General features: G+C 42.1%; 1 protein-coding gene across 2 annotated transcripts; it reads left to right on the forward strand.

The window, feature by feature from the left end:
- The first annotated feature begins 8 nt into the window (after positions 1-8).
- Positions 9-23,440, forward strand: KLHL21 (kelch like family member 21). Of its 2 annotated transcripts, none has more exons than XM_024207824.3 (5): positions 9-56; positions 9,102-10,126; positions 13,477-13,882; positions 19,325-19,397; positions 21,092-23,440. In XM_024207824.3, exons 2-5 carry the CDS (start codon positions 9,109-9,111, stop codon positions 21,383-21,385), a joined length of 1,791 nt encoding a protein of 596 aa, XP_024063592.2. In that variant the 5' UTR covers positions 9-56; positions 9,102-9,108; the 3' UTR covers positions 21,386-23,440. The 2 variants fall into 2 exon arrangements, with proteins under 2 accessions (XP_024063592.2, XP_024063591.2); XM_024207823.3 differs by lacking the exon at positions 9-56 and adding an exon at positions 375-454.
- Positions 23,441-24,366: the final 926 nt, after the last annotated feature.

The following is a 24,366-nucleotide window of genomic DNA, read 5'->3' on the forward strand; positions in this document are numbered from 1 at the left end:
CCCGCGCCTCAGGCCCGCCGGTCGGGGGTGCTGCTGTGGCGGCGGCGCTTGGAGCGGTAAGCGCGGGGCGGCAGCGGGACGGGGCAGCGGGTCGTGTTCCCTTCGCCCCCGGCCGTGGGGGGGGTACGGGAAGGCTCCTCCCCTGGGCCTGCCCCCACGAGGGCCTGTCACGAGGCTCCGGGCGGGGTGAGGCGGCAGGCCCGGCCCCTGGCGTAGTGACCGCAGCCGGGCCGGAGTGCAGGGGCCTGCCTCTCCCAGGCGGGACCGCGCCACCAGGCCGTGCCGCTGCCCCGCGACAGGGCTCCGCGGCGCCACGCCTCGCCCAGGCAGCGTCCGACGCTCCCGCCTCTCTCAGGCCGGAGTCCGGACCCAGCCTCACCCCGCCAGGGGCGGGCGCCTGCTGCGCTTCATGCCCCGAGCGTAGCTGTGCCGGCGGCGGGGCTCGTGCCCAGAGGTAAGCGCAGGGTGGGGGCCTGGTGGGGGCAGTGCCGGGGGAGACGCTGGGCAGAGCTGTCAGGTCAACTCTGACTCCGTGAGACAGGAGCAGTTCCCCTAAGCTCTTGGCTTCACTGCTGTCTCGTTTTCTCTCGTCTTCCCTCCTCCCCAGTTCTGTCTTTGGATAGAGCTATATAGGGTTGGAAGGATTCGATTTTTATTGGTAAATGTCATTGTTACTGTACACCCACAAACGCTCAAAAATATTTCCATTGATAATTAAAATTCACAGGCAAAGTATGAAAAATATTGCTTGACAACTTACTAGAGTTTCATATATGGTTATTTACTTTATACATTTTGACATGTGAATTGACATTTTGTGTTTTGACAGCTATAAAGCTTTTTTGAATCTCAGGGTCTGTCATTAACTAATTGATTCTCCCCATAATTTTGCACAACTGTGAAAATTTAAAAGATTATAAATAAATCAGTATTATCCACTGAAATTATACATATATATATAAAATCAGATTCTGCAAAGTGTCTCTGTGGAAATTAATCAGTTAGGTAAAGAGCATGAGCATCTGTCAGCCAAGGAAAATCTTATTTGAAATATAATCCAGGATTTAAGGAACACTCTTGTGAGTTATTAATGTAGTTCTAGATACCTCTTTTCCAAGACAGTAATCTGTTGTTGTCCCCTGTTTTAGGTGGAGATAATGAGCATCTGTAGCACCCAGTTTTCAATAGTGGGGGTTTTTTTGTTTTTGTTTTTACGAATTTGACTTTTACTTGTAATAAAAAAAAGTTAAATTCTCTGTTGTAACCGAACACAAAGCAAGTGGCATATAATAAAATCTCACCAAACCTGTCTCCTGAGAACCATACCCTGGTGTTAGTAATCTGTGAACAACAAAATAAAGTGGTGCAAAACAGGTTCTTTAGGGTTCAACAGTGAAACTTTACATTAGAAGGACATTCTTCAAAGTGTCAAATTAAATCTTCTTGCTCTTTTTTTCCTGAGTCAATCCCTTTCCCCTGTAGTGGTAGAGTTAGAAGTGGGTTTTTTACCCACGAAAGCTTATGCCCAGATAAATCTGTTAGTCTTTAAGGTGCCACCGGATCCTCGTTGTTTTTTTAGAATTGTTTTTCCTCTTCTATATCTGAAGCTTGATGAGGAGCCCCTTCTCAGTTTGTTTCTTGCACATTTGAATCCTTTGCCTGTTCAGTAAAAGGGAGCAGGCAGAGAAGAGGGGACACACAAGAAGCATGTGATTGATTGCTCACCAAACAAAACAGAACAGATCTAATTTTAGACTTCTTCAGCTTTGGCAATCTCTCTCAAAACACTTACATACGTTTTTTGTTTTTTTAAGAGCAGATGAATCATATTAGTGTAGTACTAAATTATAATGTTAATGAGAGATGGCTGCTGAGTCATGTTGCATGTATCATTCAAATTTTATGTGAAATTCTGAGCAGTAAGCTTGTATGATTGTAGCTTTCTGCACTTTAAGTTCCAGACTGTTCTAGCTTTCTTGCCACATCCTGTCTGTGAAAGTAATGTGTCGGCACCTACTTAGAGCTGGGAATGCTGCTGCTAATAGCTGTGTGTCCAGTCCATCTATGGGCAAGGAACAGTACTGCCTTTTTTCCTGTGTACCTGCATATTTGCCTTGCCCTGGAACTTAGGAAATCATGTGGTGAGAGTCTAGTAAGTAATGTGTAAGATCATCAAGGAGGAAAGGAAGGCATTGTGTGCAACTTGAGTTTTGATCAATAGTCACTGTACACTGGTGAAGAATCCATTCTTATGCCAAAATACTTTTGAAAAATAACTTAATTTAGAAACGAGATGCAACAAATGTCCTAATATTTGTTTGTAAAAGGCAACTGATTCCTTTTCAGTCATGATGAAAACCTACTTACATTTTTTAAAGAAACACATTATTTTGCTTTCTTCTTTTTGCAAATACCCTCAGTGCACTGGCTATGCCCGCTGATTGGAGAGGCCCGAGTCTAACCCTAGCCCCATCACAAGTACAGCAACCTAACTTTATGTATACTTTAGGTGAGAAAGTTTGTGCTGCTGGTCTTGATAAACTACATGGAATTACATCCTAAATCTGGCAACATCCGCTCGGGTTTATTGCTGCTGTCAGCTTTTCTTACAGCTGTCTCTATTAGTTGAGGTTTGTTCTCTGACATTTCAGGATTCAGAGCAGATAGCATCTTACACCTGAAATTATATGTTTTCTCTGTTAAAGGAAGCTGAGGTAGTCATTGAAAGCAGTTCACATTTGATGTCTATATGGTGGCCTGAAACAAAAGCGCTGGGGGTTACAATAGTGTTCCCACTGTGGATATCAGGATGGAAAAAATAAAAAACTTTATTACTAACTGGTCTCTCTGTTGGCAATGTCTGCAGAAAGGTCAATGATTGAATGAGCCATAAAGGCTGAATTCCCCTCTCATCTTTTGGGGGAAAGGGGATTCCCCCTGGAACAGAACTTGGGCAAACTACAATGATCATATGTGTATGAATATGCACAGCTCTGGAAAACAGTATCTGCTAGTTGCTGTACAACAATAGTTAAGTGGCTATTTTCATTGTTTTATGTATCTTCTTAGGGTGATAGAGTAAACTGTGAATCACCAGAGGAAGGTATAAAAAATTCTATTTACATAACAATCAATTTTAAATTAGGAAACAAAATTGCGCTCTGTTAAATATTCTATAGAGATAGACACTCGGTCTATGTCTACTCAGAAGCACCACACTTTCCAAACTTTTACTTTACTTTTCCAGGCTAGCCGATTTAGTAATTCCACTGCTTTTCTTCTGCAGGGTTCAATTTCTTCCAGAAAAACTATCAGCGTATCTGTTTTATGTAACTCTGTAAGATGTTTTCTCTCCCTGGTTCTTTTTTAATTTTCTAGTTCTTTGGGATTAGTTCAATACTGAGAAAGTGCTATTACTTTAAAATGTTTTTGCTGTTTGACTTGTCTCATTTCCTATTTTGCCAGCTCTACACAATCATATCTTCTACTCTGATAGACATTTCCAGAATACATTTAATCTCTTCTAACGTGAAACCAAGTCTGCTGCCAAATGGGAGATGGAGAAAAACTGTTACAGTGCCAGAATCTGTTGCATTAATGCCCCACTATCAGTTACCATCGTTCTGTATGTTACAGCTATTCCTCCTTTGGACTGATTAACAATTCCTGCGTGAAGGAGACATGGCTTTCTGGCTCTTTCATTAAATGTATTAAAGACATCTATCTAAGATGTTAAAAATATGTAAAACACAACAAAAAGACAAATGTACATAATGTTTGATTCGGTTTTCTGCCCAAACCACTTTGCAATATGGTCCACTTAATAGTATATCCTATATGAGCCCACCACTCTTAACTAACAACCTCAAACGCCTCAATTAAAATCCTCTAGAAGTTTTTCCCCTTTGCTGATTAGCTGTCCATTTCCTCCTTTCAGTCTCTTTACTTCAACCTTATTCCACCTGCCTCCCATGCTCCCTTTCTTCCCCCCCTTTCCTCCCTTCACTTATCCCTGCCCCCTTCAGTGCCCTCTCTCCTTCCCAATAATACCCTCTGCCCCACCCCCAAAAGAATATTGTGGTGCTAACATGACACTTGCAGAACATCATATTGTTCGCTCTGCTAGTATGTTATATCTCTCCCCTCTCCATCTTTTATCTTTTCTATTAAATTGTAAACTGTTCAGGACAGAGACTGTCTCAGCCTTTGTTCAAATAGTGCCTAGCATAATGTGGCCCGGATATCAGTTAGGATTCCTATGTGAGCAGGGTTTTATTATTATTTGTATCTTACTTGCAGTGTCTAGTATCTGTAGGAACTTAACTTTCCTTCCTTTAAATTATTTTCTGTGCTTTTGCTGCATTTCAATTCTTAATGTAATAATAAGTTAGTATTAAAATACTGTTTGTTTAAAGGAATCCTAATTACTTTTGTATCCTGTAAGCAATATATTTAATGCTGTACATTATATAGGACCCTCTTATCCAGAAAGATTCCAAGATGCTTTAGATTTAGTATGAATAGGGATCACTGGCCAGAGTGGAATGCAGCAGGCATTATATGACAGCTGAATTTTCTTAGTGAAGAAAAAACAAATTTAATACACATGGGAGGATTTAAAAAGACAATGTAAATATGAGTTGGAATTTAGCCAGGACCCCAGGGCTAACACCTCAACTTGTGCAAAAAATGCACAGGCCTTCAGTGACTAAAAGTGGTCAGGGGCTTGAGCTTGAGTTTGCCTCTCCGGCTGATAGTTTCACAGCCCCATAGAGCTTAGGCCCCAGCCACCAACTCGGAAGGAAGAACACCCATACTAAATCACCCATATCACTTCTGCCATCACTTGGGTTTTTGCTTTGGCTGCAAATGGTGGTCTCCTATGCAAATATTGACCAGGCCTAATATTGCTTACATATGATATCTGACAAAATCCCAGCCCCAGATGGCATGGATGCAGGACTACGTAGTGGTATTCATAAAATTATCAAGCTTATGTACATATGCTCTCTCAAACAGGGTGGAAAAATCAGTGATTTTTAAAAAAAATCAAATTTATTTAAATCAGATTTATTAAATTAAATACATTTTTAAAAAATAAATTATTTAAAATTACATTGAAATTGACAATCTGTGTTAAGTATAAATTTACTAAAATCTATTAATTGGTTACATTAAATTAAATTAAAGTTCAGGCAGTACACGTTTGTTGCCAAAGTTTTAAAGAAAGTCAAACCACTGACCTAGAGGAAATCACTGGCTAAGCATCTGGAACCAGATTTTAAGTGCTAAACCAGCTTTTCATAGCAGTAGCCTCTTTTGCTGGTGCAGAGGGTATATTTTATTTTCCGTTTATTCATCCCATTCAGTTCAGTTACTAGCTCTTTCAAAGTTGAGAAGCCAACTGTGATTGAAAAATCAGGAAAGCTTCTTTTCCTTTTCCAATCAATGATTAAAAATGAGGTATGAGATGATGAGCTTTGCTAAATCTAAATTTTTGAAGGACGTGGGCCCAGATCGACAAAAGTGACCAGAAACAATCAGTTCAGTTCACTAACTACAGATACTTTGTTTCATCATTTTAAAATGCCAAACAAGTTTTGATACTTACTTTTTTCTCATATATCCAGCACATTTAAGCTAGTTTTATTTATCTATTCATTTTAAAACATTTTTGTGCATTTTAAATTTAATTTCATTTTCCATCCAAATCAAACTTGACACAAATCACAAGTAAAAAAAATCATCTGGTAAATAAGAAATGCATCATTCACCATTTAACGTAATACAAAATGCAAACATTAATTGGAATAAACATGTTAAACTATATAATTGCTTACACTATGTGTACACACATTTATTTACCCCCTGGTTAGCAGAAAGTACCAAATTTAGTGTAAGCATTATATCTATTTGCAAATCCACATGTTTTATTTCTTACCAAGCAATTAATCTACTTTTTGTTAGGAATATAACTAAAAAGTACAAATGCAAAACAAGATTAAAATCAATTATTTAAAGCTTTGATTTAAATCAATTCACCCTGCTCTGTCAACATACAGCCCAAATCCAGTTCAGTCTTATTCTTATTAACTTTAAATCTGGACTCTCTTTCTAAGACTGAAGTGTAGAAAATACTGAGCAGTAGTTTGATAGCACGTTACATAATTCATCTTGCTAAGTCTCCACATTTGAGGAATGTAGGTAGGAATGTTTTAAAGGCTGTTCAGCTTATCCAGTTTCCCTGACTTGAGGACAGTTTCTCTTTGAGGAACCTTTTCTTTTTCTTCCTTTCTTTAAATTGTTCCTAAGATTGTTCCATAATTATAGTCCTGCTTAGAGCCAGAAAAGAGTAAACTAGCTAAGCTATTTTGTAATTATATTTATATTTTTAAGACATTATTTCATAGACTAGATTGTTACTTAGTCTGTGTAGTATTTAGAATTCTTGTAGTGAGGGACTTCATTTGTGGAGACATTTTGCCACATGGCTGTAATTATGTTATTTGTTAATGTCCTAAGGTAGATTCCCTTTAGAGGTATGTTGTGGATGCTAGAGCCAGAACAAGGAGCTGTTGCTGTGCCATCCCAAGGCGTCTAACCTGGACTTTTGTCCCTTTAATCCCATGAAGACCATACATTGCATTTTGTGAAAGATACTAAATCTCTGTGGGTTGTTAGTTCTTGCATGTGCACAGCAGTCCTTGTAGATGAGTATCTGGTGTGAACGGAGCAATTCGCTTCCCTGACTGCAATGGGTGCTTGGACTGCACAAAGAATGCAGCATCAGGCGTTTAAAGGCTTAATTTTGTTACAGTTCTGTGAAAATATTTGTCCTGCAGAATGAATCTAGCAAGGAATTTTTATAGCATATATTCGCAGTGCAAATAGTAGGATGCATACAGAACTCCTTTTTTTATTTCCTAAGACTATATCATTATCCCATTTGTAGACCTGCAGCTGAGCACTCCAAAAGCTCTCTTACTAGATTGTCAGAGATCCCCAAATAAAGGGGGGAAATGGAAGGTTTGAAGGTGGAAAATAAGAAAACAAATGTATTTGCCAGTGAGTAAGGCTGTGTGTCTGTCATGGAAGTCACGGATTCTGTGACTTCCGTAGCGGCCAGTGCAGCTGGCTCCGTGTCCGGTGGCCAGCAGGAGGGACCCCTCTCAGGTGGTGGTAATGGTGTCCACCGAGCAGCTCGGGCAGCCCCTGAGACAGCCGCACCGGCCGCTGCTGGGGCAGTCTCGTGCCACCGGGCCCCCCTCCCGCCCCTAGCAGCAGCAGTAGTTTGGGTGTGGGAGGGGGCTCAGGGCTGGGGCAGAGGGTTGCGGTGTGGGGTGGCGCTTACCTCGGGAGGGCTCCCCGGAAGCGTCAGGCATGTCCCCGCAGCTCCCATTGGCTGTGGAACTGGCACTTGTGGCGGGGGCAGTGCGCGGAGCCCCCCCCGGCCTTCCCTCCTGCTAGGAGCTGCAGGGGCATGCCAACTGCTTCCAGGGAGCTATGCAGAGACTGGTAGGGAGCCCCCACCACCACCTATGCCACCCTCCCCACCCCTGGGCCGCATGCTGCCCCCGCAGCATCTCCCAGGGCTACCCCTCTAATTTTTAATTAGGGGTATATAGTACAAATCATGGACAGGTCATGGGCCGTGAATTTTTGTTTACTACCCATGACTTGTCTGACTTTTACTAAAAATACCCATGACTAAAACGTAGCCTTACCGATGAGTAATATACTTTGATTGCTCAAGCTTGACTTTCTGTATTTTATTATTAAAGGTTTGTCAAGTAATGGGATTGCCATTATTGGAGGCATGCAAATAGCACTCTTCATTGATTCTGTTAAAATGTTTATAGCTTGTATGATTAGTATCATAGTGCTTATAAAAGTAACTGAAACAGTATGTGCTGACCTGTAGTTACATAGCTTTACTGTTATAGTTCAGTGAGAAACTGTCAGGGCCGCCCAGAGGGGGGGGGGCAAGTGGGGCAATTTGCCCCAGACCCCGCAGGGGCCCGCACGAGAATATAGTATTCTATAGTATTGCAACTTTTTTTTATGGAAGGGGCCCCCAAAATTGCTTTGCCGCAGGCCCCCTGAATCCTTGGGCGGCCCTGGAAACTGTATCTTGTAATTGAGATTGTCTTTGCAGCTTGTCCATTTTGTGAAATAAAGTAAAATATTCAGTTTTGTAGACTACAGTGTTTTGCAAGTACAGATTGCAGGTGCTCTCTCTAAATGGAATAAGAAATTCCACCTCTTATTTCATCTGTAACATTCCATTTGTTTTCAGTGCCCATTTAAATAACTCTTACTTACTGTAATGTTTATTTCTTCCTTTACTAAATTCTGACAGTAACAACCAGCCCTCAAAAGTGTCTTTAGATAGTGGGTTGGATTGGAATAAAGAGGCAAAGAAATTCGTTGCATTCGAGCAAAACTTATATTTGAAACCAAGAAAGGCTAGTAGAAGTGATACATTCATGTGCTGTGCATTTATCCTGCTAACCTTTCTTCTTCCCCAGCAAAGTTTGTAGTGTAGGAAATTGAGACCATGTGTGTGGATAAACTGAAAACTACACTCCAGACCTGTTTTCAAACAATCTTGAACATCCTCAACATTTAAAAAAAAAAAAAAAAAAAAGTCAGAACGGGTCTTTTCACCTGCCTTGATTTTCACGTGTGAGGCTCTGCTTGGTGCATGTGTGAGGACAAAGCAGTTCTCCAGAAGCAATCCCCTCACCGCAGAGGAAAGCTTGCCAAAGTCCTGTGGTTTCTACAGAGCCCTGTATAAGCTGAGTCTCCCTGCTGGGATGGAATCAGTTAGGGAGGCCCCTTCCGCCTGTTGATGGGAATATTCTAAACTAGAGCAGCTGTCCCTGACATGAGTGTGTGGAGGAGGGGTGTACTAACCTGTGGGCTCTGCCCTTGAATGCCGCCTGGCCCCCGTGGGCCTCTAGGAGTTAAGGGGGTGGATGACCAGGGGGTGGGGGTGGGGGCGGGAGTCACGTGTCGTTAGGGCCGGGTCTGGTCCTTATAGGGGCTCTGAGTGCCTGAGAAGCCCCGTGCTAACCCACTGTGTGTTCCCTCCTCCACAGGCATATTATGGAACCGAGCCCAGCAGGAGGAGGCGGAGGTCCAGGGGAACCAGCACATGCCGTGGCACTGCTGCGGGGTCTGAGTGCGCTGCGCTCTGAGCGGAGCCTGCTTGACGTGACAGTGGTGGCCGGGGGCTGTGAGTTTGGGGCGCACCGAGCTGTGCTAGCCGCAGCTTCTGGCTACTTCCGTGCCATGTTCGGTGGGTCACTGCGGGAGTCCCGGGCCGAGCGGGTGCGGCTACATGGGGTGGACCCTGAGTGCCTGGCGCTGCTGCTCGACTTTGCCTACACTGGTCGGGTGGGGCAGCTGGGCCCCGACATCGCAGAGCGGCTGCTGCGTGCTGCCGACCTACTGCAGTTCCCAGCTGTAAAGGAGGCATGCGGCGCTTGGCTGGCCCGGCAGCTGGAGCCGGCCAACGCGCTGGACATGCAGGACTTCGCGGAGGCCTTTGCTTGCCCAGCCCTTGCAGCTGCCGCACACCGCTTTGTGCTGCGCCATGTGGGTGAGCTGAGCACGCAGTTGGAGCACCTGCCGCTGGCGCGGCTCATCTCCTACTTGCGGGACGATGAGCTGTGTGTGCCCAAGGAGGAGGCTGCCTTCCAGCTGGCACTGCGTTGGGTGCGTGCCGATCTAGCTGCCCGTGCCCCGCTGCTGCCGCAGCTCCTGGCCCATGTGCGCTTGCCCTTTGTGCGCCGTTTCTACCTGCTGGCGCATGTGGAGGGCGAGCCCCTGGTGGCGCGCTGCCAGCCCTGCCTGCGCCTCCTGCGGGAGGCCCGCGACTTCCAGGCTGCCCGCTATGACCGGCACGACCAGGGGCCATGTGCTCGCATGCGGCCACGACCCTCCACCGGCCTGGCAGAGATCCTTGTGCTCATTGGCGGCTGTGACCGTGATTGCGATGAGCTGGTCACCGTTGATTGTTACAACCCACGCACGGGGCACTGGCGCTACCTGGCCGAGTTTCCTGAGCACTTGGGCGGCGGCTACAGCATAGCGGCGCTGGGCAATGACATCTACGTGACAGGTAAGGACGGGGACATGTTGGATCTGATGCCCTGAGGAGTGTTATCTGGGGAAAGGGCCACAGCTGGGCATCATTCTGGAGGGAGCCCAGGTCTGGCAAGGGATGGGGGGACGACTTTAGGTTTAAAGATCAAGGGGCTTCTGCAAAGCTGTAGGAGAGGCCAGAACTGAGATCCCTGACTTTTCAGAGCACTAGTATTTTTATAAAAAGTTCCCTCTTTTCTTTGCCATTAGTCCCAGGATGGACTAAGTATGGCTTGTTTTGGGTTCACAGAGTAACGATTATTTGAAGTGAGATGTGCTTTCGTAATTAGGGTGTCTCTTGCAAAGACTCAGAAACCGTTCTGTTGCTATGCTAAATGCCAGGGGAAATGATTCCTTGGCTTCACTGAAAATGTTGAACGCGTGTGTTGCATACGTTATAAGCAGACACGCATTCCAACAGCCTGTTTCAAAGGGCCCTTGGCATCTCCACGGTGCAGTAACACTTTGTTCTGTTGGGAGGCTTGCATACAAGTCTGTGTAAAGGTATTTGTCTACATTTTTATTGTGACAGACTTCAGGGCTCTGTAGTTGGTTCTAAGTACAGGCTAGTGCAGTGTGTGGGTAAAACTGAAATGGTTTTGTTATTCTGGTAGGGGTTATAAGCTGCTTCATGGGTCAGATTTGTTCTGAGTTGCTAATAGGCTTGGAACTCAGAGCTGAACAGGAAAATAAGTATGTATGCAATTTTATATATTACTTACTTGACTGTGGAGAAGCAACCTCCTGAACACTTTATTTTTAATGTGTGGGGTCCATCGTCCAGGAGACTCTTCCACTTTGCGGTTACATTAATGTTTAAATTTGTAATGAAAATATTTAGGTTTCCTACAGTGGTTCTTGGTTTTTCACAGATGGACCATGTCTGAAGTTCTATTCAGATGTTTGGCATAAATACAAGATTTCATTTTGCAACAGGGATTCCTTTTCCATGGTTATTCTCGTTTTGGGATGGATTTAGTAGCTGATCTCAGACAGGCAGCTGATTCATAATGACTAATACTAGTGAGTATGTAGAAGAGCATTTCAGGACCCATGTTGGTGTAACTTCCCAACTGTCTGCTCAAGACAACAGGGTAGGAGTCTGATTTCAGATGGTTTTGAAATTCCTGCCGTGATGAGAACACTGAAGAAAAGCAGAATTTAGAGAAAAGTAAGTAACACAGGGTGCAACACAAAGTACACTATGTACGCTTGTCACAGGGTCAGCGGGCGATGCTCTGGAACTACTCCATATGAGGCTAGTCAGGACTCTGGGGGAGCCTCATCTCTCTGAGCTGCTGTCTCCAGGGCAAGAAGCTTACACAGCTTCGACCTTCCTGGATCCGACCTTGGAGCATTCAGCATCCCCTTCCACACCGTGCACTTTCCGCAGTGAGCCCGCCTGGGCGGGGCTCCTGGGGAAGCCAGAGAGCCCCACATCCCAACTCCGCAGTCAGACGTGACTCTCAGCCAGCCGGTAAAACAGAAGGTTTATTAGTCGACAGGAACACAGCATAGAACAGAACTTGTTAGCACAGAAATCAGTGACTTTCAGCCAAGTCCATCTTGGGGAGTCCTGGGACAGAAGCCCTGGACTCCCCCTCCTCCAGTCCCCCCAAGCAGACTGCCAGCTTCCAGCGACAGGCCCTCAGACACCCCCATTGCTCCTCCTCCTTGTTTTTGTCTCACCTCCGGGACAAAGAGTCACTTGGTATCCCCCTCCTGGGTTTCAGGTTACAAAGGGCACCGGTCATAGCATATATTCAGGCAGTTGGAGCAGCCTGACCTGCCTCAGAGGTCTCAGCCAAAGTCACACACTCCTATTCCCACCACCGAGGTATTGGTGCAGCACACAGGGAAACTGAGGCATACACAGTATTCATGCAAAACAGTAAAACTCACATAGGCTCAACAGTAAGACTCACATACAACATAACAAGGGAAAATCCCCACCTCGTCACAACACTTAAAGTAGAAACATACCAGAAAGTCTTCTGATACTATAGACTTTAAATGACATTGAGAGTCATTGACCTTGGCATAGCAGTGTGTTTATGGTATTGAAGGGCAAAAGTTGTTTCTTTCTCTAGTGTACTCCCTGACTCTTGTCAGTTTGTCACAGTTGCCACTGTAACTATTCCAGTATAAAGCAGCAACCTCACCCTCACCCCCAGTGTGGGTGCAGTTATACCAGTGTAAAGGGACCCAAACAGAAAGAAGTTATACTGTATGATGCACCTTTTTACCAGTATAACCATGTCATCAAAATTCACACCTCGAACAGACATAGTTATACCAATAAAGGTTGTATGTAAACCAGGCCTAAGTGAACAGAAAGCTCAATCTCTGACTTAACAAAAAGGATGTTTATGATTTAAGTAATGTCATAAACATGATGATGTGCTAAAACGGAATAATTTTGTATTAACACTGCTGCATCCAAAGAAAGTCACGTATGGTAGTATTCAAAAACAATGTAAGGTTGATTGACCTGGAATTCTGAATGCCAAACATTTTGTCACACACCTTGTTGTGATTGCTGATTTCTTCCAAGAGTCTTGTACTTGCTCACAGGATCTGTTGTCATTGAAGATGCACGGATAACTGTTTTGTATTTCACATTACAGTTGTAGCTCGGAGGAAAAGAGATGTAAAGGGAAAGCTTAGAAGCAGATTTTTGTATGAGGCAGTAGTGAAGTGGGGTCAGGTGTCTCAGGTTGTTCTTTAATTTATGGAGCTTGCATGTTAGGTTTGCTCCAGGGATATAGTTGTCAACTATTGTAGAAGTGTGAGTTGGACTCCTATCAGGACCTTTGCTGGCTAATCATTGTTGAAAGTTGCTCTGTATTGGGTCACCAGCTCCAAACCCTCTCGTCAGGGGTGTGGTGAGGGTTGTAAATGGGAAAGGGAGAAAAGGATTAGGAAGTTAGCCAAACGTGGGATACATGTTTTGAGTTGATAATGCATCAGATTTTGTCTGGGCACCACATGAGTGAATCTCCTCTGAGATACTGGGAGTAAATGGGAGACAAATTTACAGGCTCGTTTGGAAATTTCCAAATAAATTTGAGGTTGAGTGGTACCATTAGCCTTGAAATTGTTGTGAAACAAACTGCCATTTTCCTCCTGTCCCTGAATATTTTAATAACAAGTAGGATGGGGAAGTAGCAAAATTTGTTATAGTATTGGAAAGTAGTAACATTTTTGAATACCTAATAAAGGGCTGAGTTATTACATAAAACCCCTCCTCTGTCTTCCTCCCCACCCCCCACATACAATGGGAAATATTGTGAATTATTTACTTATGAAATGTGCTCTCTTCTGTAGGAGGATCAGATGGGTCAAGGCTCTATGACTGTGTCTGGAGATACAATTCTAGTGTGAATGAGTGGACAGAAGTGTCTCCAATGTTGAAAGCAAGAGAATACCACAGCTCTACAGTCTTGGATGGACTGTTGTATATCATAGCCTCAGACAGCACAGAACGTTACGACCACTCCATAGACGCCTGGGAGGCTTTGCAGCCTATGCTGTACCCAATGGACAACTGTTCCACCACATCTTGTCGTGGCAAACTCTTTGCTATTGGCTCTCTAGCAGGCAAAGAATCCATGGTTATACAATGTTATGACCCTGAAACTGACCTCTGGTCCCTAGTGAACTGTGGACAGCTGCCTCCGTGGTCTTTTGCACCAAAAACTGTGACTCTTAATGGACTTATATACTTTATAAGGTAAGTAATACTGTATTCTCCACCCCACCTCGCCCCACAGTAGACTGATTTTTTGAGAAATAGTGTAGAAGGATTGGATTTAAATCCACAATTTGGGAAATAGAGGCAATTTTACAATCTGGACTGAGGAGAAATCTACTTTAAAGTAGAATCCTTGAGTTCTGTTGGTTTTTAATTCAGTTCTACTATTACTTTAAATACACACATAGAAGCGCAGATAGCACACGTGAAATAAGAGAACATGAGATGAAATGGTTTGTTGTTGTTTTTAAACCATTGTGAGTTGAGTTCTAATGGTTCAAATACTTACCCACTTAAAAAATAAACTGAAAGGCATTCCATCACTGAAACCCTTCATCTAGTGTACTGTCTTCGTGTGTGAGCAAACGTACATTAAAAATAGTCCCTAGAAATTTTGTTTTATTACCTTTGGGTTTGCTTAAAGGAATAAGTTGTATCCATGATCTTTATTTGCTGCATTTGGATTTGTTCTTGCTCAGTCCAGCCTCTTGGCCTCCAGCAGCTGTTTGAAGTTATTCCTCTCCCTCTTTCAATATTCAACTAATATTGAAAAGGTTCTTTCATCAAAATATCCATCCTGTACGCTTGCAGAGCCAACTTTACTTGCTGTTTTCAGCAGACTGGTAGTTCAAGGTTTAGAATTTCTAATGGTTGAGTAGTTGGCCCATACACACCTCTGTCAGGGTTGCTGCAGCAGTAGGAAGTCATTGGTGGTTCATTGGGAAAGCAGCTGAGAAAATTACCTGACACAGCAAAGGAAAAATTCTTCCTCTTCTTCACTCCTCCTCGCCTCCCCCCCAAAAATGCTGCAAAAGAGATATTTTTCTGATAGTTTAGAAGGACAATCTCAAAGCAATAGGTTCATATACATGGGACCAAAGGGTAACTTATTAACCAAAGTTGCTAACTTTCAGTTTAGGTGGATTTTTTCTTTATTAAGTGAGAATAAAACTCTCCCTCTTCTTTACAACCAACCCTAGTTACAGTTATAAATATGGCATCACAGCAAAACTAGCCTCTTGGGTTACTTCTATATTAGAAACAACCTTGAGATGGGAATGCCTTGTTCTTATTCAGACAAGCATGTGGAATCATTCTTGCTCCTGTTTTCCCTCCCAGCACGCAAGCAGTGTGTTTTCACTTTCATTCTTGGAAGTATTTGCCTCATGCAGCACTGTTAATTATAATAAACATTGTAAACTGTGATAAGTCTTCTCTGTAGAAGTGGCTTGACAGCAACTTTAGGATTTTTAAAACAGTATCACTAAAAAGGGTTGTCTTGGCTCTTCACTTGAATACATGAAACTCCTATTAATGCTCTATTTGAGGTATACAACAGGTGGAAGGAGAGATCACAGTGTATTTAAGTTGTTTAGAATCTTCGGGTCCGTAGAACTGAATTAAACAAGTGTGATTATAAATGCTTGACTCCCATGGACCATCTTTCCTCTACATAGACACCTCTGCTCTGAGATTGCTTCCCAAAGTAGCTCAAACTAAGGGAACTGGTTATAAAGCATGTATCTTGGGAACCATAAGCAAACTTGTGCATTGGTTTTTTAAACCATGGTGAATAAAAACTGATATTACAATATTTAAAAATCAGATTTTTTTTTTTTTAATTTTAAATCTGAGGGTTTTTTTTTGTTTAAATACAGGTTTATTTTTAAAAAATAAACTTATATAAAATTAAAATTGAAGTTGACAACCTATGTTAAGGCCTAAACTTACAATAATTTATATTAAAACTATATTAAGTTAAAATAATAATAAGCAGCACATGTTTGCTGCTGAAGTTTTACAGAAAATTAAACCATTAAACTGGTGGAAGTCACTGGCTAAGCACCTATAACCAGAGTTTGTTGAAGTGCATAATCAGCTTTTGACAGTAGTAGGATCTTCTGCAGATGCACAAAGAATATTTTTTCGTTTCGGTATATTCAGATAGTTCAGTTCTATGACTAGTTCAGACAAAGTTTAGATACAAATTGTACATTGGAAAAAGGAGAAAAGCTTTTCTTCTTCCAATCTATACTGGGTGTGAGAGGTTGAGATCAACTAGTTCCAAAATCTTGAAGGACAATGGGGATCAGAAACAATCAGTTCAATTCACTAACTACAGATAATACTTTGTTTTAACAGATCAGTAAATGCAGAACATGTTTTGATATTCTTTTTTTTTCTTATGTATCTGCACATTTAAGGTAATTTTACTTAACTAATAAAAAAATTAAAGTGCTGATTTTTGTGCACTTCTTTATTGAATCAGAATTTCCAAATTGAGCTTGACACTAAATCACAACTAAAAAATTATCTAACATAATAAAAAAAGTAAAATGTAAGAGTCTGAATAAATGCAAGTTAAGCTTTATATTTGCTTAAATAAAGTGTATCAATATAGTGTATCCTCCTGGTTAACAAAAAGATGCACCAAATTTAGTGTAAAGGTTATATTTAGTTGCAAATAAATATGTTTTAATGGTTACCAACCAGTGAGAATCAACTTTCTTTAAGAAAATAACTATAGTACAAATGCAAAACAAGATTAAAATCCTTGATTTAAATCAAGGTTTCCTGCTTGGTGATTAAAATCAAGTATTTAAATTACATTGATTTAAATAAATCCACCCTGTTTGTAACTAATAATAACTATAGTTCAGAAACCTGGATTTTGCTGTATACTAAGCAGACCCTTTTACAAGCATGATGGCTTCTAAACGAATGGCCATCAGGAGAGGTGGTGCTCTGGGATGTCTGCAAAGACACTTATTTATTTCACCTTCCTCTTTTTTCGACAAACTCTGTTGCTATTGCTTTGATTGGAATAAGCAGATGATCTTGTTATCTCTGTCATCACTAGAGTGCTTTTCGTAGATTGCAAAGGACATGGTAGTTCTTGGAAAATCAGTAACAATGTCTGAAAAATATAATACTCAGTTCTAATTGTCTTGGACTCACTTTTCTTCTCTCATTCACATTTTTAACTTTAATAAAAAGACTTTATAGCCAGAGATTGAATTATCCAATAAAAGACGTCTATACCAATTGAAATGGATTCTAATACAGTACATAGTTTTTACTTTAAATTCAATTAACTTAATTCTTGAGACTGATTCAGTTAAAATGGAAGCTCAAATTAATTAGTGGTTGAACTAAGTAGAAGATTCTGTATTCTTAGGTAGTCTTCCAACTTCATTCTTGATAGGACTTTCTTGGATTTACTTTAAGTACTGCTGTGACTGCCCTGACCTTGTAATCTCCATATTCATATGCCAGCAAATTGCATTTCTGTGTCACAATAATCCCTCACCTGTTGCTGTCACACTCCTGTCTCATGAGTGGAATGGGTAAAAGAAGCCTTGTGGGATTATAGTGCTGCTGTCAGTTCTTCCATTACAGACCACACACACACACACACACACACCCACCCACCCACCGGTCTAAACTTGGCACTGGCTGAAGTCTCAGTCCAACCCTTTCAGGGTTAATTTTAGGTGGGGAGAGGTTTAAGTCACCCCAGAATATCAGTTATTTTTCTAAGATGTTCTTGTGCACTCATATCACCAAAGCCAGATTATTTTATTCGGTACAAATTTGCAGGAAGTTTATCTGTCGTGGGACCCAAATGTGCACATTTTGAAAATAAATAGATTTAAATAACATGTTTAGGATTGGCCTGCAATTATCAGCATAGCACAGTGGTGCTTCTAGGTACTATTTGTAATACAAATAATTTTGCATTCTGTCTTGGGCAAGCAGCACGGCTGAATAACCATGGGGCAGTTCACAGAATCATGGAATCATAGATTAGAGTTGGAAGGGACCTCAGGAGGTCATCTAGTCCAAACCCCTGCTCAAAGCAGGACCAATCCCCAGCTAAATAATCCCAGCCAGGGCTTTGTCAAGACGGGCCTTAAAAACCTCTAAGGAAGGAGATTCCACCACCTCCCTAGGTAACCCATTCCAGTGCTTCACCACCCTCCTAGTGAAAAAGTTTTTCCTAATATCCAACCTAAATCTCCCCCACTGCAACTTGAGACCATTGCTCCTTGTTCTGTCATCTGCCACCACTGAGAACCTCCAAGCTCCATCCTCTTTGGAACCCCCCTTCAGGTAGTTGAAAGCAGCTATCAAATCCCCCCCCCCTCATTCTTCTCTTCTGCAGACTAAATAACCCCAGTTTCCTCAGCCTTTCCTCATAGGTCACGTGCTCCAGCCCCCTAATAATTTTTGTTGCCCTCTGCTGGACTCTTTCCAATTTTTCCACATCCTTCTTGTAGTGTGGGGCCCAAAACTGGACACAATACTCCAGATGAGGCCTCACCAATGCCGAATAGAGGAGAATGATCACGTCCCTCGATCTGCTGGCAATGCTCCTACTTATACAGCCCAAAATGCCATTAGCCTTCTTGGCAACAAGGGCACACTGTTGACTCGTATCCAGCTTCTCGTCCACTGTAACCCCTAGGTCCTTTTCTGCAAAACTAGCCACTCGGTCCCTAGTCTGTAGCACTGCATGGGATTCTTCTGTCCTAAGTGCAGGACTCTGCACTTGTCCTTGTTGAACCTTATCAGATTTCTTTTGGCCCAATCCTCTAATTTGTCTAGGTCCCTCTGTATCCTATCCCTACCCTTTGGATTATAAACTTCTTGGGGCAGGGGAGTGACTTAATTAATCTACCACTCCTCCCAGTTTAGTGTCATCTGCATCTCCCATCATCCAGATCATTAATAAAGATGTTGAACAAAACTGGCCCCAGGACCGACCCCTGGAGCACTTCGCTTGATACCGGCTACCAACTAGACATGGAGTCATTGATCACTACCCGTTGAGCCCGACAATCTAGCCAGCTTTCCATCTACCTTATAGTCCATTCATCCAGCCCATACTTGGTTGTAGACAGGGGAAGGCAGAAACACTGCCTGGGTGTTCTGGGCTCATTCTGCCTCCAGTGTATGGTTCACTGCACCCAACTAGCTGGGTAATCTTTTCAAAATCAGAATTTATTTTTTTAAGTGCAGTTTTGACTTTGGAGAAGCAAAGAAGTGCTATTCACGTTCTTTGGACACAAGCACCAATTCACAATAAGTGAGGAGACTTCCTATGCGTAATGATGCAACCCACTCATAGTCCATAGCTCTTCAGCACCAGGTGCTACGCAGATCCATTGATTTCTGGGCTGGCCATTGATGCTGCATTAGAGGAGCCACATGTAGCAGTTTGGAGTGTGCACCATATCTCATGTCTTAGTGCAAGTGCAATTTGATCGATGTGCACGAGTTTGTGAATGTAACCAGGTGGAAGCAAAAGTGCTAATGTAGCACTTCAGGCACTTGCTTGGACTACTTTCACCCGTGCTTGATGAAATGGGGGGAGCCTTTACAGCTCTCTGAATAGTGGTTTCCTTTTTTCTTTTATAGAGATGACTCCGCTGAAGTGGATGTTTACAATCCAATGAAGAATGAATGGGACAAAATCCCTCCTATGCTTCAGGTAGGATGTTGACAATGAGTTCATTTTAAAAACTGCTGGAAACAATTCCTTTGGATTATAAACTTCTTGGGGCAGGGGAGTGACTTATTTAAGCACTGATACAACATAAAATAAACTCAGTGAATGCTAACAATATGTTCAGCCATGTACAGCAAAAGGTAGTCTTTGTTTCAGAGCACTTGTAGTTTAGATGACCAATAGAGAACAATGAAGGCTTGTCTACACTGTGCATTAGTCCACTCTAGAAAGGTATAAATTCCAGTGCACACTAGGGTGTCACGCACTAGCTGGCCTGCACTAAAAGTTCTCTAGTGTGCATTAATGTAGTATACAATACTATGTTAATGCACCAGGGAACTTTTAGTGTATGCTAGCAGGGTCCAAGTGGGCCAGTTAGTGTGTGACACTCTATTGTGCACTAGAATTTACACTTCTCTAGTGTGGACTAATGCACAGTGTAGACAAGCCGTAAGTGCCCAAACCATCATGTGGTGCAGCTGCATAGGTTAGCAGAGATCTTTGTTTGTATCTTGTTGTTTTGTGGTTCTTGAATTATAGCTCCTTTAGTTGGAGTTAATGCTGCTGACCTTTTGGCTGGGACTTGTCAGTTCTGTTACAGTTGTGTTGGCATGGTGGTATGGTGTCACCTGCTGGGGCCTGTGAGCACGATACCTGTTCCAGAGCAGCAGTTGCCAGCAATAGCAGAGGACCCACACATTTGGGACTATCTGCTAGGCTAGAGATCAGTATACCTACCTAAATGGGCATAAGCCTATAAATGTAGGATTGGAAGGGCCCTCGATAAGTCATCTAGTCCAGTGCCCTGCACAGAGGCAGGACTAAGTATTATCTAGACCATCCCTGACAGGAGTTTGTCTAACCTGTTCTTAAAAACCACCAGAGATGGAGATTCCACAGCCTCCCTAGGTAATTTGTTCCAGTGCTTCACCACCCTGACAGTTAGGAAGTTTTTCCCTAATGTCCAACCTAAACCTGCTTTACTGCAATTTAAGCCCATTACTTCATGACCTGTCCTCATTGGTTAAGGAGAACAATTCCCTAGGTTGTCCTTGTTCCCCTTTTTATAGATAGGCACTATCTTTGCACTTTTGCGGTCCTCTAGGATCTCTTCCATCGTCCATGAGTTCTCAAAGATAATTGCTAATGGCTCCAAGATCTCTTAAATATTATAGGATGTATTTCATCAAGCCCTGCTGACTTCAAGACATATAACTTGTCTAAGTAATTCTTCACTTGTTCTTTCCCTATTTTAGCCTCAGATCCTACCCCATTTACACTGATATTCACTATGTTGGTTGTCCAGTCACTGATAACTTTTTTGGTAAAAACTGAAACAAAAAAGGCATTTAACACTGCTGTCATTACTGTGTTTTCTGTTATTGTCTTTCCCTCCTCATTGAGTAATGGGCCTACCCTGTTCTTCCTCTTGCTTCTAATGTATTTTTAAACGGTTTTCTTGTTACACTTTAAGTCCCTAGCTAGTTTTATCTTGTTTTGTGCCTTGGCTTTTCTGGTTTTGTCCCTACATGCGTCTGTTGTTTTTTCGTATAGTCATCCTTCGTAATTCGACCTATATTCCACTTTTTGTATGACTCTTTTTTGAGTTTCAGGTCTTTGAAGATCTCCTTGTTAAGCCAGGATGGTCGTCTCTAATAACATGTTTTTAATTGTAGGTTCATGTTGGAGGGAGCTTGGCTGTGCTTGGTGGGAAGCTCTATGTCTCTGGTGGCTACGATAACACATTTGAACTTTCAGACGTGCTGGAAGCTTATGATCCAGAAACTCGAACATGGAGCATAGTGGGACGGCTGCCTGAACCCACCTTCTGGCATGGAAGTGTCAGCATATTCCGACAGTTTATGCCACAAACTACACAAGACGACGACAGTATCGCTCTGGATAATGCCATTAACCTAAACAGGCAGCGCCAGAATCTTCATAATCAGAATCTTAATGAGTTACGTTAACAGTAGAAAAACTTCTCTGGCTTGAAGTGAATTCATTACAAATAACCAGTGTCACTTTGGGGGAGGGCAGGAGGCAAACTGGTGCTTGGAAACTCTGAAATGGATTGATCAGTAATTGCAAGTAGAGGGGAAGTAAAAACCCTGAAAGATTAAAATGTTGTTGTAGGAAGCATAGTTGGCAGAAAGTTGGAGGCCTCTTTGGGTGCATTGTCCCTCAGCACTTTTCTGTGGATGGAGAAGGTGCAGCATGAGCCACAGAAAAGCTCTGATAAGAGAACTCTGGAAAAAACAGATATTTTTAAAAAAATCACTTGTTACTCAAGCATCAATATTGCTCTTCCAGGCAGCACTGTGTAGCTTTTGATCAGACAGCTTTCACTAGTACCCTGCAGTCAGCATCTTTCCACATCATAACACTTCATAATTGCCACCAAATTCCATTCTTTGTGGCGGTATTTTATGGAAAGACAGAAGATAGGGAGGTCTAAAGTTCGCTAATACCAGAGGCTCTCTGAAAGGGGAGAGACTGGTTTGGTAAGATATGCCTGCAGATCTAATGCTCTTCTCAGTGCTCCAGACGAAGATAGACCTCTTGCCCAGGTCCTTGCCAATATGATCTGAGGGAAAATTCCACCCACAAAGTTTGGGTTCATTATAGATGTGCAGATATGAGGATATAAATATCTAGCCCTAAATATGCTGAGCCACCGTAAACTTTAGTCACTCTTCATGCTTTCATGAAGAACCTATTAAACTGCATTTGCATAAAAAGCTCAGTGGAAGGATATTAAGGTTGAGAGTCATGAAGTTTGAAATTTCCCTCCACCGCAACCTTAAAAATGTGATAAATTAATTGTTAAAAACCGCTACAGCATGGTAAGTTTTTATACAGAATTTTCATTACCCCCAAGCAGCTTGTGCTTTTATTGGTCCTTACCAGGAAAATGTTTCTTTAGAAACTTTTCATTTTAAAAATGATTCACATACTTAGATTGAGTGAAATGTCAAATACATTTCAGTTTCTTTTTTTAAGCAAATATCCATCTGAGAAGAAGAGTGGGGGGAGACTTTAGGGGCTGGGGGCTCATGTCAAAGATCTCTTGGAGAAGAACATCCTCCTCCATCGACATTCAAATCTGAATAACATTTTTGTTTCTATCAAACTGTTTAGCCTGCAGTTGAACTTGGCAGAGAAATCTCTGCAGTATGGTCTTGTCTAGTGAGGTTATTTGCTATTTATTATTGATGTTCCATAAGCTCTAAAGACTTTAACTTGACTCTTTTTATATAAAGGATGGCAAAATTTGTGCTAGATTGAGCAGATAGGTCCTGGACAGTAGATGGGGACACTGTAAAATGCAGAAGGGGTATTCTCACTATTTAGACACTAAGGAAGTAGATCAGAATGGTATTTTTAGGGGAGAACTTATTTAAAGGGAGGAAATAAAGAAGAGCTTCCTTGGGAACTGTCCCATGGATTTGAGCAAAGTAATTGATTACAGTATTTGGTATATAGAAATAAAATTTTATGCTGCTTCAGACATTCATGATACAGAATGGTGGCTAAGCTAAGGTAAATTTACGGTTTATAAATGGATCAATTTGCTGAGTGATAGAACCTTCTAACATGTTAATATTACACATGAGAATTGACATTCATCAAAATAATTTAAAGCAGCTGTTGGAATTTTTGAGCAGTTGGTAAATGCTAATCAGGGCCTTTAGTTAGTTCATAGAGACTCAATTTTGTTTAGATCGCTATTGCTTTTGTAATCAGTAAGTTTTGTTTTCAGACTTAAGTGATCTGGCAGGCTTAATTTTATTTCCTGTATTTAACCTGAGCAAGCACATTTCAATGGAAGAGGAAATTTCCTGCTAATTCCTTGATTGGCTGTTCCTACAAAGCTCTTAAATTTCAAAATGCAGCATGGTCTAGTTGAACACAAGCATTGTCCTTTAGGAAAGAATGATGAAGTGAAATAGTGGGTGAGATGGTAGCTGTGCATTTTCTCAGTGGGAAAACTGTATGAATTTAAACTTCACCTACACATGACAAACCCAGATATTCAATCACACAAATCTTTAGGCTTCTTCATTTGGAAGATGCTGTAGGATATCCTAACTCACTGAAATGTCCTAAGTTCCCAAGGGATAAAGCATTTTCTACAGCTCGAGTCTGTTCTCTCTGGAACACTTTCTCTCTATTGCAAACTTTCAGCAGAGATTCTTCCCATTATCCTGAACTTGGACCACTCAAACCTTGATAGGTTATTGACAGTGCCTTATCAGAACGTAGCTTGAGACAGGGATATAGAGCAACTAGATTGTGTTGACAGACTTAAGTCTACCAAGACTTAACAGTGGGTGGAACAAAGTCACTGTATAAATCAACTTGATAGAGTTGGCAAACTTCAACTTCTGTTTTGTTTTGGAAACCTCTGCACATGTTGCAGGGGAGTCCTGGGGATCCTGCTCCAAAAGCTCTTGCTAGAGCTTCGTGTCATGAACATCAGTCTGCTGGCAAAGGATGACTAGACAAGATGGTAGGACTCCTACTTCTATATTAGGCAAAGAAGCTTAGACTGGTATGTCAGACTTTGACCCTTGGTAGTGCTACCAGCTGGAAAGAACGAAAAACTCACTGAGTTTCCTACGTGGGAGTTGAGAATACCAATCAGTGGACCATTTGGCAGGCTTTTAGTATCACAGATTTATAGTAACCAGTAGGAAACCTACATCTTCCACTGAGCTTGTGCAGTTATTGTAATGGGAGTGGTAAACACAACCATGTGGTGCTCAGTTGGGTGTCAGTTGTTTAAGACATGTATTCAAGTCCATCTTAAGATGTGGAGCACTGCTGCCTACATGTTATGATTTAGTATAACTTAATTTGCATAGTAGAATGGTCAAGTATTTATGCTGAACTGTTAAAGTGTATTTATGTAGAACATTCTCCTCCCGTAGTGCTCTCTGCTGGACCT

Source organism: Terrapene carolina, unplaced genomic scaffold (assembly GCF_002925995.2).
Source record: "Terrapene carolina triunguis isolate 2854851 unplaced genomic scaffold, T_m_triunguis-2.0 Scaffold714, whole genome shotgun sequence".
Classification (NCBI taxonomy): Eukaryota; Metazoa; Chordata; order Testudines; family Emydidae; genus Terrapene; species Terrapene triunguis.

Excerpts from the sequence above, each read along its gene's own strand:
- KLHL21 (XM_024207824.3), top strand. The coding sequence starts at position 9,109 with ATGGAACCGAGCCCAGCAGGAGGAGGCGGAGGTCCAGGGGAACCAGCA. Across the intron at positions 10,127-13,476 it reads CAATGACATCTACGTGACAG|GAGGATCAGATGGGTCAAGG; the intron begins GTAAGGACGGGG and ends TCTCTTCTGTAG. Across the intron at positions 19,398-21,091 it reads AAATCCCTCCTATGCTTCAG|GTTCATGTTGGAGGGAGCTT; the intron begins GTAGGATGTTGA and ends TTTTAATTGTAG.